Source organism: Rhamphochromis sp. 'chilingali' (genome assembly GCF_963969265.1).
Source record: "Rhamphochromis sp. 'chilingali' genome assembly, chromosome: 1".
NCBI classification, from domain to species: domain Eukaryota; kingdom Metazoa; phylum Chordata; class Actinopteri; order Cichliformes; family Cichlidae; genus Rhamphochromis; species Rhamphochromis sp. 'chilingali'.
The window spans coordinates 27,410,166-27,426,784 of record NC_137929.1 but is presented as its reverse complement, the minus strand read 5'-3'; the positions used below and the strand labels follow the sequence as shown (position 1 = coordinate 27,426,784).

The 16,619-nt window shown below is 42.6% G+C and overlaps 1 protein-coding gene across 7 annotated transcripts in view; it reads right to left on the bottom strand.

Moving 5' to 3' along the window:
* The window catches only part of col25a1 (collagen type XXV alpha 1 chain), a 157,925-nt gene that overhangs the window by 22,988 nt on the left and 118,318 nt on the right, over positions 1-16,619 (bottom strand). For 6 of the 7 annotated variants that reach the window (XM_080883675.1, XM_080883669.1, XM_080883673.1 and 3 more), the window contains 6 exons: positions 13,047-13,073; positions 11,752-11,796; positions 9,745-9,789; positions 8,870-8,896; positions 6,589-6,633; positions 1,011-1,043 (listed from right to left, as the gene is read on the bottom strand). In XM_080883675.1, coding sequence (XP_080739801.1) covers positions 1,011-1,043; positions 6,589-6,633; positions 8,870-8,896; positions 9,745-9,789; positions 11,752-11,796; positions 13,047-13,073 — 222 coding nt within the window. The remainder of the gene's footprint in view (positions 1-1,010; positions 1,044-6,588; positions 6,634-8,869; positions 8,897-9,744; positions 9,790-11,751; positions 11,797-13,046; positions 13,074-16,619) is intronic. The other variant, XM_080883674.1, reaches the window with a different exon arrangement.

Here is a 16,619-nt window from a genome sequence, read left to right as displayed (position 1 = left end):
GTTGGCTAGCCTGCAGAGCTCTGTATGCCTCTCCATTGATATGCTTCCTCAGACCATCACTGATCCACCACTAAACCTGTCATGCTGAACAACGTTTCAGGCACTACAAGAGGACGTCGGGCCTTCAGGCCAGCCTCATGAAGGCTGTTTCTGATTGTTTGGTCAGAGACATTTACACCAGTGGTCTGCTGGAGGTCATTTTGTAGGTCTGGCAGTCCTTATATAGTGCTAATCCTGTTCCTCCTTGTACAAAGGAGGAGATACTGATCCTGATAATGGGTTAAGAACCATTTACAGCCCCATCCTGCTCTCCTAGACTAACTGCCTGTCTCCTGGAATCTCCTCCATGCTCTTGATATGGTGCTGGGAGACACAGCAAACTTTCTGCCAGTGGCACATCACAATGTGCCATCCTGGAGGAACTGGACTATCTGTGTAACGTCTGTAGGGTCCAGGTATCGCCTCACGCTACCAGCAGCGATACAGACACAAAATGCAAAACTAAAACAGTCAGAAAACTGTCAGTGGCCTCTATCTGTAAAACCTGTTTCCTGTTTCGGGGGTTGTCTCGTTGTTCCCCTGTAGTGCACCTGTTGTTAATGTCATTAACACCAAAGCAGCTGAAACTGATTAACAACCCCCTCTGTTACTTAACGGACCAGATCAGTATCTAACAAGTTAAACTCACTTGATGCTTTACTGCTTTTTTTAGCGTAGTTTAGTTAACACTAGCTAATAAACTAGCACTCCAGCCAGTTATGCTAATATATTGAGTTGAGAAGCCAAAAAGCCAAGCTGGTAAAGGCTAAAATGCCAGATGTTAATGCTCCAAAGGATAGTTAACAAACCAAGGAACATCTGTCCTTTTTCTGCTGTCTACAGTCAACCCTATTTAAAAAATACCTGTAGATGCACACACAGTCACAACTTGGACCTTAATGAATTACATTTTTCCATTTAAAAATCTTAAATCAAGGACAAAATGACAGTGGCTTTAGCTTAGCTCTCACCTTGATGCCTGCTGCAGAGGAGCCTGCATCTCCCTAAGAAAGAGTCACAGAAGAAAAGTCAGAAAGACACAAAAGGCAAAACAAAAAGTGACAGAGACTGTTAAAATAGTCGATGGGCTTGTCTGTGAGGAGTCAACATTATTGTGCAATTACATTTACAAAATGCTGACTTATAGAAAAGAAACCCATTTACCGAACAATGCGGAGCATAATTTCACAACTGCTGCATTTGACTGGATAAAACTGGGTGAAAACACAATTTGAAGAGCAGCTTGTTTGCTATTCTAAACAGAGAATGTACCTTTTCACAAAAGCTGGAGACAGCATTTTTATGACTACGGTGCTGGGAATCGTTTCAGTTTTACCCTGCAGCTGGGCAGGGGTGATGACATGCAGGGTGAAATCTAACACTATATACAATAAGAAGAAATCCACAGCAGTATAGGAGGTGAAGGTGTTTAAGGAGGCACACTAACAGGAACCACTGAAAGCTTTGTTCATTGCTTCTCCTTAGATATGGCACGGAACTAGAAGGAGACAGAGCTACTTATATCACATTTTTCCAGCAAAGCTGTCCAGACACCAAGAACCCAGACCCTTTTTTTCTATGCACTGCATCACTACTGCAGTGTACAGTAAAAACAGACATAAAACAAGGGGCCAATAAGCCTAATTACGGGTGGTTGGTGGGAAAAAGGAGTGGGGAGGAGGAGGCTGGGTCTTTAGCTCTGGTGTGGACTCTGTGGTTTCACTACACATACGCCTCGCGCTCAGAAGTTGCTGAAGGAATGCCTCTCGCCCTCAGCTTTTTATGGGAGTCATTATGATGCATAGCACACAAGGCAATGTTTAATTGTGGCTCTTTTTTTTGCACACAATAAACTGCGTTACTGTTTACAGCTGGGTTTCGCTGCATACTCAGGGGTGCTTCTATCCCAATCTTAAAAATTCATCATTCCACTTTTTAATATATATAAATGGACATTTTCACAAGTTCTTTTATATTTTATTGGGGTACAAGATCTAAATGGATGAAGTTTTACAGTTCACTACAAAAAATACAGAAAAAAAGCTTTTAAATCATTTTACACAATTAAATAGAAATATTTCTGGCCAAATACTTAGGAGACAACATGGATTTATTTCATCTTAAAACATATATAAATATATATATATACTAAAGAAGGAGACAGGGGCCCATTTTCCTGACTTTCTTGTGTCTTCACACCTGCTGCTTTCGGCAGGGGTAAAGGTGCCACGTTTGTACTTAACTGTTACAATTTTAGCAATAAAAACAACAACAACAAAATTACCTTGTGACGCTCATGATCAGTGGGCTATATGCAAGCATAATTAACCGTTTCCACATAATTAATCACAGCAGGATCGTAATGCGCTCGTACTGCGGAGAAATAAAACGTTACATAATAGATTGTAAAGTTTGGCCGTGTGAAGCAGAGCCCTGAAAACAAGGAGGATGCTGCAAAAGCGATCGAGCCTTCATTCCTCGGCTGCTGAAGCAAGAAGCTCGCTGGTGTGACCGATCTAACACAAGTGACACCGAGCTCTAGAAGCCGAACGAGAGCCCTGACCAAGAGAGAGTTTAATCTCTTCCAAATGTAGGAGTATGAGATGGAAAAAGCGGCGGAGCTGGGAGGTGTGCTGAGGTGTGGCGCAGAGTGCTGACACGTCCCAACTGGGCCAATTACCACGGTGAGGCTACAGCGTTCGATTTAGCCGCAGAGCAGACTAAGATGGAGAGCCGTCACCGCAGCTCCACTTCATTACAGGCACCCAGACCTGTCGCTGCCCGTTGGCATTTAGAGATAATAGCATGAAGGGCGCAAAATGTATGCCTAGTAAATCATGCCATTTTCCAGCTGTTTGCTTGGGGAATGAGATGAGCGCAGAATTAATCGCTGAGCAATGAAGGCATGGCTGAATTGTGACAAATTAATACCACCGCAGTCATCAAAATATGAGTCTTACTCCACATTACAGCCATTAGCAGTGATGACCAAATTCAGCGGGCCCCGGCTAAATATTACCCCCTGTCCCTGAGTTAAGATATATGTGAGGCAATGCAAATTGTGATTGGCTCCCAGGGCAGAGAGGCCTTGCCAGTATTTGAAATGCTGCCAGTTCACAACAGCTTGGACCGGATCTTAGGATTCAAAAATTATACCAACCGCTGTGCCAGACTGGCCAGAGCCAAGCACTCATAGCCTGGAACTTCCCAAAACAAAATCCAAAGTTTGATTTTGTGTATTAAAAAAAGAAAACAACTTTAAAGAATTTTTCAATTTGTGAGGTCCAACTTTTTCAGCAAGAAGAGTCACTGTTAATTTCACACCTACTTAAATACTTAGGCTGAATGCATCAGAAGGAAATGGTTTAGAACTAAAGCTTTTAACTGTGGTAATGATTTGTTTTAAATGAGGCCAAAAATGGACATGCAGGGGCTGTTAGAAACATTTCTCTCTACGCTTAATGATGGCTTACGGACGCAACAGAGCAGGTAATGTGTTATATAAATGTATACTAAACAGTGAGTGAACATAAGTGAGTATAATTACACAGATGCTTTTCTTATGTACAATTAACATACCTATTACCTACTACTTTTCCCCTGCTACATTTAGCTCATGACTTATGATCACGCATGTTTTAGTATGATCATGTTTCCCCCCATATTGCATTTTGCAGTATTATATACTTTTTATAATTCGTATATATGAGGCTAGTCACAGAGATTGGTAACTCCTGGTCACTAGAGAAAAGTGTGCATTCCCTGAAGAACTGCTGAGTAGTTGATGACTGTCCGGTATTTAAATTAAACTCCCACACATGCAGGCCAAAAGAGAAGCTAGTGACCCCCTTACAACCTCCGGTTGCTAGGCAAAAATGTGTATTCCCCAACCAGTTGCCATGTGGTTGCACTAGGTTGCTTTTAGTACTAGAAAAAATTGGTTGCATAGAGGTAAACGGTCCTGTAATGAAAACCTTCTTGCGACTGCCTTGTTTGCACGTATGATGGTCGTGATTGCTCATAACTCGGGCAAACTTTAGCTGCTATGGTAACTTGATTACAAGTTTGACTACAATTTTTACTAGTTTGATTACAGTTTGATTGGAGGCAAACTGGTATCTACTATGAAATGGGTGTCCGAAGCAATCTGCTAACAACCAAGGCAGCCGCAAGGAGATTTTTGGTGGATCACCTCCAGCAACCGATTTTTATCCTGCCACACGTAGAAACCTCCACTTGCCAACCGGTCAGGGATTACCTGGGGTTGCCACTCCCTGACAACTCTAGGTGAGAAAAATATGCATTCCCCAGTCAGCTCCCATGTGGTTGATCTTGGTCGCTGCCAGTCGCTAAATGAAATTGATTGCATAGAGATATGTGGTTCTGTATTGAAGACCTTCTAGCGATTGCTTTGGATGATGCTCTACACCCAGCAACCTATAGCAACTACTCTCCAACATTTTAGTGAATATACTCCTTTCCATGGGGGTTGTCAGCAGCTAGTTGTAGCAAATTATTTATTTACAGCAATGTTTTCAATAAACACCTGGAAAACAAGGTATATTTCTATGGAATTCAATTACATTATCCGCACATGAGCTTATACAAACAAGAAACTAAACTCAAGACTACTTGGAGCTGTTGGAGTCCTCAGCATGTCAGCTTTTTAACCTGCTCTTAAGAGCGAGTGAGCATGTCAGTCAGAGTATATCTGCCCTGTCATTTAGTCTCTTTCACACTTCACAGGTCCCCCACAGTCAAAACAATCTCCCTTTGTATCATGCAAAGCACAGCCAGACTGCTTACACCACCAGTTCTCTCCCCCCCTCTCTCTGCACTCCCCGAGGTCTCTCTGCTCACCATAGCGAAGCTTTCGCTGCTTCACCTTTCACCTCACATTACCACACTTTCCCCGCAGTGCGTGCTGTGTATTGTTAACTTTGGCATCTTCAGCATGGACGACTAAAGATGCCCTCCTTCCCTCCCATGTCCCTCTGTTCTCTGGTTTCATCTTCCTCCCGTGAAGCAACAACACGATCATAAAAGAGAAAGTGATCAGATGCAAAACTCTGATGACAGGGGGCTCCGCTTGGCAACACGTTCCCTTCACTTGCACTGAAAATCAATCAGCCCTCGGTGTGCCTGACATCTGGTAAACTCATCTGGATGTCTATTGGTTCGAATTCCTCTCGCCATATGTTGTGCGCTACGTTAAACAAAACACTCATTTTTACGTCCTGATGCTGACAGTCTGAGATGAGGTAATCCACATCCATCATAAACATGGCAGAAATCATAATTATTTGTAGTCTGCCTTTCGCTGTGAAACGCATCAGTGTGCACCCGAATGAATGGCAGGTGATCGTTTACAGAAGTCTGAATTCCCGTGGTTATCCGATTCATCTTACTCTTCTTCACTCCTGAAGCAAAAATCCATCATCTTCTCTCCTTTTATTGCACCAAGGTAAACTAGATCAAAGCGGTGCTTGAGCTGCAAAGTTTTATCGCCCTCCTCTTTTCCTTTTTGTTCACTCATTTTCCACAGATGACATCCTGCATCTGTTTCCCTCCAATGGTGTCCTTTCTTGGCTGCCGAGTTTTAAAAACCACAGTGCCCATAAAATGAGAAGTTATCAAAGTTTTTCTGCACCGAACAGCAATAAATTGGCAGTGACATTTTCAGTACATGGCTTCTGGTCTGCTGCCGGTTTATCGGTTACATTTTGTTTTTATACCTAACTCTGTATAAGCACCTCTGGTGTATAATACATCACAGCATTTTGCCCTCAGATACTGCGTTTCAGTTTCTTTGGCAACTCCAAGGAGAATCTTTATTGTTCCCCACTAGTGTGAGAAGCTAAATCAACATTTCCCCCCCCCAAAAAATAGCTCATTTCTATCCATAATTGATTTGTTTCTGAAATGTTTTACAACTTATGAAGAGTAAAGAGGTCCAAATTTTGCCCAGAGGTCATCCAATACAAATGAGGCTGTGACCTATTTTCATAAATGCTCCTTAAAGAAAATAATAAGAGCGAAGGCAGCATGGCAAGCATAATGTGTTTCTGGATATGATGTCAGTGTGCTAATACAAAGCAAAGAAACTCTTCCCGAAAACAAAAGCTTTTTGGACAGAAACATGAATCTATTAGTTTAGTTCTGAACAATCTACCCAGCAGAGCTTTGCTCTGCCTTTTGTTGGATATGAATCTCAACTTGACAAGCTGTCCTGAAGATAAATGGTACCAAATTAATGCAGAAACCATCCAACCAGAAAATGTAGCATCAGCGTAGCATAGCAATTAAGTCCACATTAAATACAAAGGACACATCAAGTGCCAGGATGACTGCTTATGTGCAGCCTTGACTACAGTACAACTGATGACCCTTGACCCCAGCTGTTTCTACTGAACATTACAGTTCTCCTCAGAAGGCTGACGTTAACTTTTTTTTACTGTTTTCTGGCCACCGACAGCCTCTCTGTTGGTTCCCTGTGCAGCGTCCAAGACATAAACAAAAGAGAACAAAAACTCAGCGAATTTCACATACCTTCTCTCCCGGTTCACCTTTCGGTCCCTCCTCACCCAAATCACCCTGCAATGACATCACAGAAACCTGTTCAGTCTCTTGGACGCAGGAATGAGTCAGTGCTGACAGTACATGACATGAAACATGATTGCTTTAACAAGCTTAGCACACAGTAGGACAAGCTTCTTCTTCTTCTGTGATTGCACTGGAGCAAAGCTGCTGCTTTATCTTCACTTTGATCACTTAGCCGTCAAATGAAGTTCAAATATAAATGTAATATTTAGGTGATGCCCTGTTACGAAGCTCCTAAGCTCACTGCATTGAGAGCTGTGATAAACTTCACTTCTTAACTCCCAACTTTTGCAATATTTGCTGTACGGCCGGGATCATAGCTCGTCCCATCCACGATATGACTCGGTGGAAGCCATTTGACTGGTAGTTTTCTTTATAAGGAGAATGTCTCGTTGTTGGAATAACCTTCAAATGAGTAAGTCTGGTGAGCCAGCTTTTTTTCTACACCCCCAAGAGGCTGTCATGTCTCAAATGCACACTCTACGCGCATTCCCAGGCTCTCAGTTGTACTTTGTTTTTCCTGTTAAATAGCAACAGTTAGCATACGATACCAAGCTGGTAAATCTATCTGCTCAGCATCAGCATGTCAGCACGCTGGTTAGAACTTAACTCAAAGCACGCAGACTCACAGACTCTGTAAAATGTTGCTACACTCTTGTTTTATCAGTGGATTTCGTATCACAGCACGGCTATAAATCCCGACTGTGTAAATGTAGTGAAACATGACATGTTTCATCAAATGAAATTAAATGGGGAAACACAATGATTTGCAATCATGAGTGTCTTTGTAAGTTACCCCTGTTGTGATGTCAAAATATATACATATATTTAAAAAAAACTGCAACAAGCTTTCTACTTTCCCTTTTTATCTGTTAGAAGCCTTTTTTCTTTTTTAATTAGCTTGCTGACTAATTAATGAGGAAAAAAACAAGTGTTTAATGTTAACATGTCTGACTCCTCTGAAAATAAAACCTCAGAGTACTTTGAGCCAAGCTGCCTGGCAGGGAAAAGGTGATTTCACTTTTAATAAATCCCCATGATTTTATATTAAGATTAGACCGCGAATCAAACAACGCCTTGCAGTTCCAAGGATATGAAATCAAAGGGTGTCTCATTGTGTTACGCTATTAAAAAAAAAAAAAAGAACTTCAAGAAAACGAGATTATTTTAACAGCTTCAATGCTTCAAACTGCTGTTTATTTTTCCATTTAGGAATTTATCATAAGTTGAATCGACAAAGCCAAAAAGTGCAGTTTTTGCTAGCAGCGCTGGCCTGCCACATGGCATCTCTTCCAAACCCGAAGGTCAGGACCCCATTAGTGCTCTGACAAGTCTCAGGATGATTATATGACTGGAAATGATAAAAAAAATTAAATCTGCAGAACAAATTGTTTATTTTGTCAGAATTTTCTTAATTAACTGGACGTGGTTTCCTCTTTACCCTCCTGCAACCTGATGAAATGATCTGAAAAAGATGCATCCCTCTTCTGGAAAACTGGTCACGATGTTTAAGACGTGGAAATTGTGGCAAAGCCAAGCGGCCAGGAGTCGACAAAGCACAGAACCAGGTTCATACTAACACGAACTGATACACTGGATGCTCGTGTTCTTTTTCAATCCATTGTGCTAAAAAAATATTTTCACTTTGACCTTTTTTTGTGCATCGCGGTAAAGGATACACACGATGCTGTGAACTGGGATTGCTAGGAGATGCTGTCACATCTTTACAGCAAGCCAGGTGTGTTAGCGACAGAGACACTGTCTCTGATTCAGCTCAGAACTGATCCAGCTGACAACGACTGACCGAGGGCCAGTTTTGTGGTCGATGAAGCACACACGATAAGTCATCACTTAACTCTCCAGCCCGCTGCACTGTCATCCCGGTCAGTGTTTCACACCTCCCACCCCGCTGCCGTCCAACAACAGCAAATAAGGGCACCATTACAATTACAGAACAGAGGGAATAAAGCTGCCGTTCCTCTGTGGGGCTGTTTTATGGATCTGTTCTTAGGTTTACTTCACGGCCTGGAGTCGGTGAAGCTGGGTGCAGTTTTTGTGACTCACTAAATCACTGACTCACTGGTGGCTAAGTTACAGAAGGGAGGCAACTTCAAAAAAAAACAAAAAACTAGCTGGAGCTGGGAGATGTAAAGGCAAAGCTGCAGTCGTGGTGATGAGATAACAGACTGACGCTAGCAATAATGTCCGAAGATCCAAATTAGCGCCTTACCTTTTCACCTCGTTCTCCCATTTCACCCTGTTAGGAAGGAAAGCAGAGCAGCAGAGATAGAAAAAATGAGGGTTTGGGGGGGTTATTGCACACACTCAGGGTCAGATCGTATCTGGGGTTAAATTCATATTTGATTATAAATGTTATGACTGCTTTTTTTCCCCAGACAGACCCTGACATGAACTTTTTTGTTTTTTAAATTTAAAATCGTCCTTGCATTATCATTGCAACATATTTTTATACCATGCATTAAAGTCTTCATGGAGGATATATATTTTCTGTTACATCAAAGACGAATACATGTATATGCATGTTTTTCAAAACCATGAAAAAGAAATCACAAAGGGACAAAACGGCTGATGGTCAAAAGGTAAGATGAAAAATGACTGAAAGGGGGAGATGCTTCTGTGAGAGGATAAGGAAAGTATTGCAAATGACTTTAACCCTCTGGAGTCAAGGGACATCTCCAAATCACATGACTGAATTAAGATGACCCTGCAGCAAGACGCAGCCTCACGGAGTCTCTGTTTCAGTTTGTATTAAAAGTGTGAACTATATACTAACAGTGCAGTTACATGGAAGGTTTCTGATGTGATAATGATATTGTTAAGCTATGTAAAATAATCCATATAACAGCAAAAGTGTTCACATTGAGTCTTATATTTTAGATCATCTCAACAGATATTTGGGATTCAGGATTTTGTTTTAGTTTGATATTGCAAAGTTTGCTGGCAATGGTTGCCGCTGCTCTCACAAAGTGCAGGGTGGGATAACATGACTTTGACCTCAGAGGGTTAACCCAAAAAAAGGGGGAAAAAAGCGACTGCTATGACTTCACAAGAATATGAGCACACAGAATATGTGTGCACCCCGACCTTGGCTCCTGGAACACCGTCCAGTCCTGGGATGCCAACATCCCCCTACGGACAGCACAAGATACACACAGTGACTGACTCAGTGTGCTGCGTAAGCAGTTCGACTAAAGATTCAAAGTCAGGAGATATGACCCCTACACTCCCCACCCCACAAAAAGCAAACAAAACAAAAGAAAATGCATATTTTTCTTCTTAAAATTGAGATAACAATTGACTCAGACACAAGAGTGAGTGTATGGTGCAAAGGGCTTTTGCAGGATAGTTGGTAATGCAGCACGAGACAGGTGAGATACAGCTACACTGACAGAACTGCTGTAAGGAGCGTAAATGTACAGCTACAGCACTATGAATTCTATAACATTCCCCAAAAGTTCACATGTATCAAATATTGAAACCACAAAGTGAATGTGAAAGACGAGAGGATAAACAAGCTGATTAAAAGCTTAATTATCTGGTTTGGTTCTGTGTATGTGCAGAAGAAGAAAAGCCAAGCCCGTCTGACGGATGCCAGTTTGCCGTTAGCCTCGATCCCTTGTCTCCGCGGCTCCCTAGCTGAAAAACCAACCTCTGTCCATCTGCTGCCAGAAACAATTAACCTCCTGACCTTTGCAAACATACCACGTCATTACCCTTTCAGAGGAGCAGTAGCTATTCCTCAGCCCAGACAGACAACTTTAACCAGATGAAGCTGATTAATGTAGCCAGAGTGGAAAAATAACGCAGTGCATTACTTGGATTAAAATACATGTCACCAGGCAGCTCGGTACTGGCCATATTCGAAGGAAAACTGTGTTACTGGATGTCATTTTTCAATATCTTAATGCTACTTTCACTGTTCCCCAAAATGCTTCATGCTCATGGGAAACTCGGCGTGTCTGATCCGCGCTGGGCGTGTCCCTGCAGCTACACACTCGTGGTGATGTTCGTCATAAACGCCGAAGCCTCAGATCAATCGTCAGCCGCATATGGAAGTCATTGACATAATAATGACACCCTATTGACATAATGATGATAGAGTCTGTTAGGAACTCCAAAGGTTGGCTTGATAAGGTGGCATTAGTGATTCTGCTGGGATATCCATGTCAAATCAATACCGTGTCTGTGCGAGTGGACCCGCCACTGCCGCCTGAGCACCTTTAACTGCTTTTGAGTCAAACTTTCTGCAAGAGTGAGACTTACATACCATAACAGGTTCTGCTTTATAACTGCACTGCACAGCATTGGAGATCTATTTCATGGCTGCTACAAAACCTCACTCCTTTCATTTTGGAAACAGAATTAAGCTTTCAGCCTCCACTGTAGCCAGAGTTAGCATGGATTTTACTTTAAAATGAAACTTCTTCACTCTGGTTCCTATTACAGCCATACGTGCCTCTCCTTTCTTTATAAGTGCATGTTTCACATTAGAGCGATGCAACCCTCAAACTGCCTCTCCATTCATTCTCTTCACTTATACCATCGTTTGTTCTGGAATAAATATGCTTTTCCATCTCTTTTTTCTCCTTCCCTCCACCCATTGTGAAACACCTGCACTGCGTCTTCTTTATCCGCTCCGAGAATGAATAGCAGACATGAGCCGAGTGTGTGAACAGATTCAGAGGCAGCCAGAACGGTACTTTGTGGTTAAGGCTTGAAGAAGAAGCCCATGGGTTTTCTCCCAAACCGAAATAGTGGTTTGAAACTGTCAGAACTTTTTTTTTCTTATATAAAAAACTAAAACACATGGGGAGAAAGATTAACGAAAGATTAATGCTCAAGTGAGCCTTTTCATGATAAAATACTATCAGGTACGCAGATGGATGTTGGTTCTCTGAACTTTGTGTGCATATTTTTATTTTAGGGACACATAAAAAGTCTTGAGGGACAATAATGCTGCCTAGTAGTGGTGTTTTTTTCCTCTTGGAAAAGTACATTCACTAATAAAAACAACAGCAAGTCAGCAAGAACTAGTTAAAAGCCCAGAAGTGTAGAGCTTTACAAGAATTCAGTGTAAATGAGTTTGCTCACCTTCAGTCCATCAACACCGGGGATGCCAGGAGGCCCGAGTGAACCCTGGGAAATAAAAGCAAAGTTTGTTGGGTTTTTTGCATCATTACATTCGACCATCTCGCTGCTCGTACCGTCACGGCCGGCTCAACGGTTGTAAATAAACACCGGCGGCGTATCCGTTCTGTCTGCCGCTGATCAGGGCGTGCTCTGATGTTACTGCGCCAGACCAGCATAAATACTGCATGTCATATTTTATCATCTGCTCTGTTATGGACAATACAGCCAGAAGGCAAGACTGAGGACACTCCTGCTGCACTTCAAACTGAAAATGTACTGCCCTGTGAAATAAAGAAATGTTTCGCACAGCAGATGTACTCGAGATTTTACCGCATCTACTGCGTCAGCTTAGTAAAAGTTGGTTTAGACTCTGAGGGCCAAGCGTGTTTTAATGAACGCCCGCTCTCTGTTCTTCGCGGTTTGCTTATGTTGGCTTTTTGCACCACTTTCATAATAAAAGCCATTTACAGTTACCGGTCGCATTTAAAGATGTATCAGAGATGCTTGAGAGATGTGAGATACAGTCGCAGGAAAGCATCGTGTCGAGGGTTGAAAACCGTTCACGCTGGACTTTTTCGTCATGCGGTGGCACCGAATCAGTCACCGAGCTGATGAAACTTGAATAACCCTCGACGCGGCCCCTCTACTAAACACAGCGCTCCACTAGCAGCAGATCTAATTGAGTAGCCTCCGGGCCTGGCTTATGAGTCATTAACACTGTGGTGTGTCATCATTGACCCCTCCACACACACACACTCCCTCTCCCACGCCGACGGGAGGCCTTGCCGACAGATGACAGTGCAGACAGGAAGTGTCTGATTGGGTTACACTGAACAAACACTGGCAGCTACCTGATGGCTGGATATAGCTTACATCTGTTCCTCACATCAGCGCCACCAGGGACCCGCAGCCTGTATCACAGCACTTAGCTCCAGGCTCTCTGTTCTCCATCTCTCTCCTTCTCTGTCACCCTTTTTTCCCCACTTCTCCTGTTTATTCACCATGACTGCGCAGTGTCTGTCGCTAATATGCAGGTAAACATACTCATCAAACAACACGTTTACAACCGTTTGTGCAACGAGAGCTGCTGTGAAATGAAAAACAGTTTGGTTTAGATCAGAATTCAACAGAGGGACAAAAAAAAAAGTTTCCTTTGTACTTTTATGTCACAACCAAGTCAGCGAATCTCATTTAGTTTTCTTTAAGAAAAGCAAGAAATGCCAGCAAGAAGAAAGAAATGATTTTCTGTAACTTACCTTCGGCCCTTGCGGCCCCTCAGGTCCCTATAAATGAAAAGAGAGACGGAGAGAGATTGAGTGCAGGAGAAACGCAGCAAAAATAGTTCATGTGAGATGAAATAATACAATTACCAGAGCCAACATGGTCAGAGCAGAGAGACTGGCAGAGCTTGTGGTAGGATTTCATGCAGCGCGCACACACCCTTCAGGAAGAACCCGAATCACAATCAATCCCTTGTTTTATTCTCCAGCAAAGAATGAAAATCCGCTCACTCCCTGCCTTCTTTTCGCTGAAGTGACCCTTTTATCTTTAATAAGCTCATGAATAACAAAAGCTTTTATGGTTTTATCTTTTATGTTGATCTGTCTTTACTCGTTTTAGTGACTGTAAAAACTTGTCTCGTTTGGCCGCGCTACATTCCGAGTCTACGGTCCAACACATAGAGAGGTTCATTACCTAAATGGGCCAATATCTGGAAAGCTTTGCAAAGCTAACAAGTTAGCCAACGGGGGGGGAAAAGGCGCCTCATCTCTAAGGCAGATTTAAATCATGGATCGATGTGTCTGGGAGGACAGTTTCTATTTACAACCTGCTGTTTACTGCAGTGAAACTGGAGGCCGCGTTGGGCTGTCGGCCTCCTCCGCTGGAAGCTGCCTAAAACAACACGACCGCATCGTGAAGAAACTGGGAAGCCTGGGTGAAAGTTAGCTCCTTCCTTGTTTCTCAAAGACTTTTGAGCTATCGCACCAGCGCGGCAGTTCATCAACACCTTTACGCCTGGCTGTTATGACACCTCACGTTGGCCGGCTTCTTTCACACTTTCGGCCATTTGGCTCGTCGCTCGCAGCTGAGTCAAGGCCAGGCGGACCTTGTGCCCCGCAGGCTCTCTACAGCAGCAACTTTTCCTCGCTTTGCTCACGTCGATGTATAACTGGCAAAGCTCAAGATACGGTCCCCTGATGTGTGTAAAACGTTTGTGTGAGAGTGTTAAAAAGAAGCCAACGAGGACACGTTCGGGTTGAAAAGTTAAGACTGTCAGTGCAAATTTGCCTGAAGAAGAAGCCCGGTTTGATGTCGGCCTACTTGTGACTTCACGGCGATTAAATTCTGCGAATAAGCTGATTGTTGGATCGGTTTTAGTATTTGTTGTTAAAACGGGCTATCACCAAGTAACTGTACCTCAAAACTTCCCTCTCCCAATTTCCATTTTTCCCCAAAATTGGCCCGTTAAAATCCCTGTAGCAACAAGTTCTCACATTTTCAGAAATGGCCCACACAGTTGCAGCTCATTTATGGTGCATTCCTTGTGCACTTACAGCAAAAACCTCAATGAACAACTTTCATTATCCTAGCCAACCAAGAAAAAGGTTTTCCTCCCATTTGCCTTTAAAAGCCTTTGTTAGCTGTCCTCAGTAGGGTTTAGTAAACATCTTTATGACCCACTAGGTATGTGAGAGCATGTGCCGCTCGCCTGAGTGCTAATTAGCTTGGCTACATCTGAGAACACTCAGAAGCTACTGCTGAAAAGGAGTTTTTTTGTTTGTTTTTTTAAAGAAAGTCAAGAGCGCTTAAGGAAGTCTTGGCTCTTTGGTTCTCAACCCTGGATCCTGACTTTGGTGAAAAATGAAAAGGGAAGAACAATCCAAAGATCTTTGTGAAAAAGGATTATTATTCCATCTGAAAGTGTTCATCACGATAGCAGATGTTCAGCATGTAGCGGCTTAGCTGCCTCATTTAGCATTCATAAAGGAAAGAAATTCCACAAATGTGCAATATCAACAGGCTGCCTATTGAAGTCGAGCATCCGAGCACAAATACAATGCGCTGAATGTTTGGTACTTTCATTCATGATTCGGACGTTGCGAACAATGAAGCCATTCCCAGGTCAATTCCCACACTCAATCAGCAGCACTTGAACCTTTGAAAGTTGAAGGACTTCCAGAATGTGTGGCATTCACATAAAAAATATTCGTCTGATCATAGAACAGAAAGGCTCCACATTCAAGCTTGTTCCGTTCAAGGCTTTTGTGTCAGTTATACTGTGAGTTTTCAACTATTATAAACTATTTAAACTTTTAAACAAATGTATTTTTTTCTCTTTTTTGCCTTAAGTTGTAGCTATATGTGCTTATTGCGGAGGCGTGCTTTATTCAAACTGTTCACATAACATTTTCTAAGAGTTTTCAATCACTCTTTATTGCTCCTGCCACTATAAACAAAAGCACTGTAGAAAGCACTGTAGCCTGGTAAAGCAATAATGCAGAATGGCTTAAGTTAAACCATTCAAACCTTCACCTGTCATGGCTGCGCTGAGATTAGGCTGTTTTAAAAGACATCTGATAGCAGACTGCTTTCTAAACTACAGTATGGATGTGGCCTTAGCTATCAGTGGGGATGTGAAGGCCACTTCTTTGTCTATTTAGAGGATCTAGGCTCAGATAACACTGGATGTATTGCCCAAACATGGCCCGTATTAACAGTTGTGTATAGGTCTCTTTTGGCCTGTACTGATAATGTTGATTCATGGTGAGAATGGCTGCTTCAGCTCAGCCACAGGCGGACACAATAGAGGGGCCAGATGTCAGATGTGCTGTGACATTTGGGCCACATTTGGTGCACTCATGTCAAAAGTAGCTCGTAACTTCAGGGCCACGTCTGACCCCACAGTATACTTGGAGTGGGCAGATGCTCACTGACATTCAGGTGATTTTAGATTATATACATATATTACAGATGTCACATTTTCATGCTGGCTCTGATCTGTAATATCTCCACAACAATTACACGCCTTGCAGTATGGATGAGTTTTGTAAGCCACACGTGTAGCTTACAGAAGATTCACAGGATTTGATTAAAATGTCCGTTATTTTCATGAAACATCTGCACTTTGATTTAAAGTTATATGCTTTACGTGGTAGTCGGGTCAAAGAGAAGAAAAGAGAGGCTTTGTAATGGATTTTGTTACTAGCTACATTCCAGCTGTAGTCCCCGCAGGTAAATGTGATCCAGTGACCTCAGCATTTTAAACATTCTGGCTATGGTCCTGTCTGCGGGCTCATTTATCAATCCATCCATCCATTTCCTTAACTACTTAACCATACAGGGTGGGGCCTATCCCCAGCTGCCACTGGGCGAGAGGCAGGGTACACATGGAGAAGTTGCCAGTACATCACAGGGCTAACAGGGAGAGACAAACAGCCATTCACATCCTCACCTATGGCCAATTTAGAATCTGTAATTAAGCTCACGTACATGACTTCGCACCGTGGGACGAAACCGCATGCCAGACAAAACCCCTGAGTGTAGGTGTGCTTTGTTTTAACAACATAATAAGACCCAAGGCTGTAAAAACAGGAATTTGCCTTTAAGAACAAACAGATTTGTTCCACTAAAATGGTTTTGTCCACATTTCCCACAACATTGTTTGATTTCCCCGACCATGTCATAAGCTATTCGCTCACATCTTTGCTCCTCATGTTTGGCTTTACAGCAAAGGAAAACTCAGTCAAGGTCAATAAAATATCAGAGGTATGTCTTCATTGAACAGGCTTTTGAGGAGCGAATGTGTCCCTACATTCATGCCTGTGGAG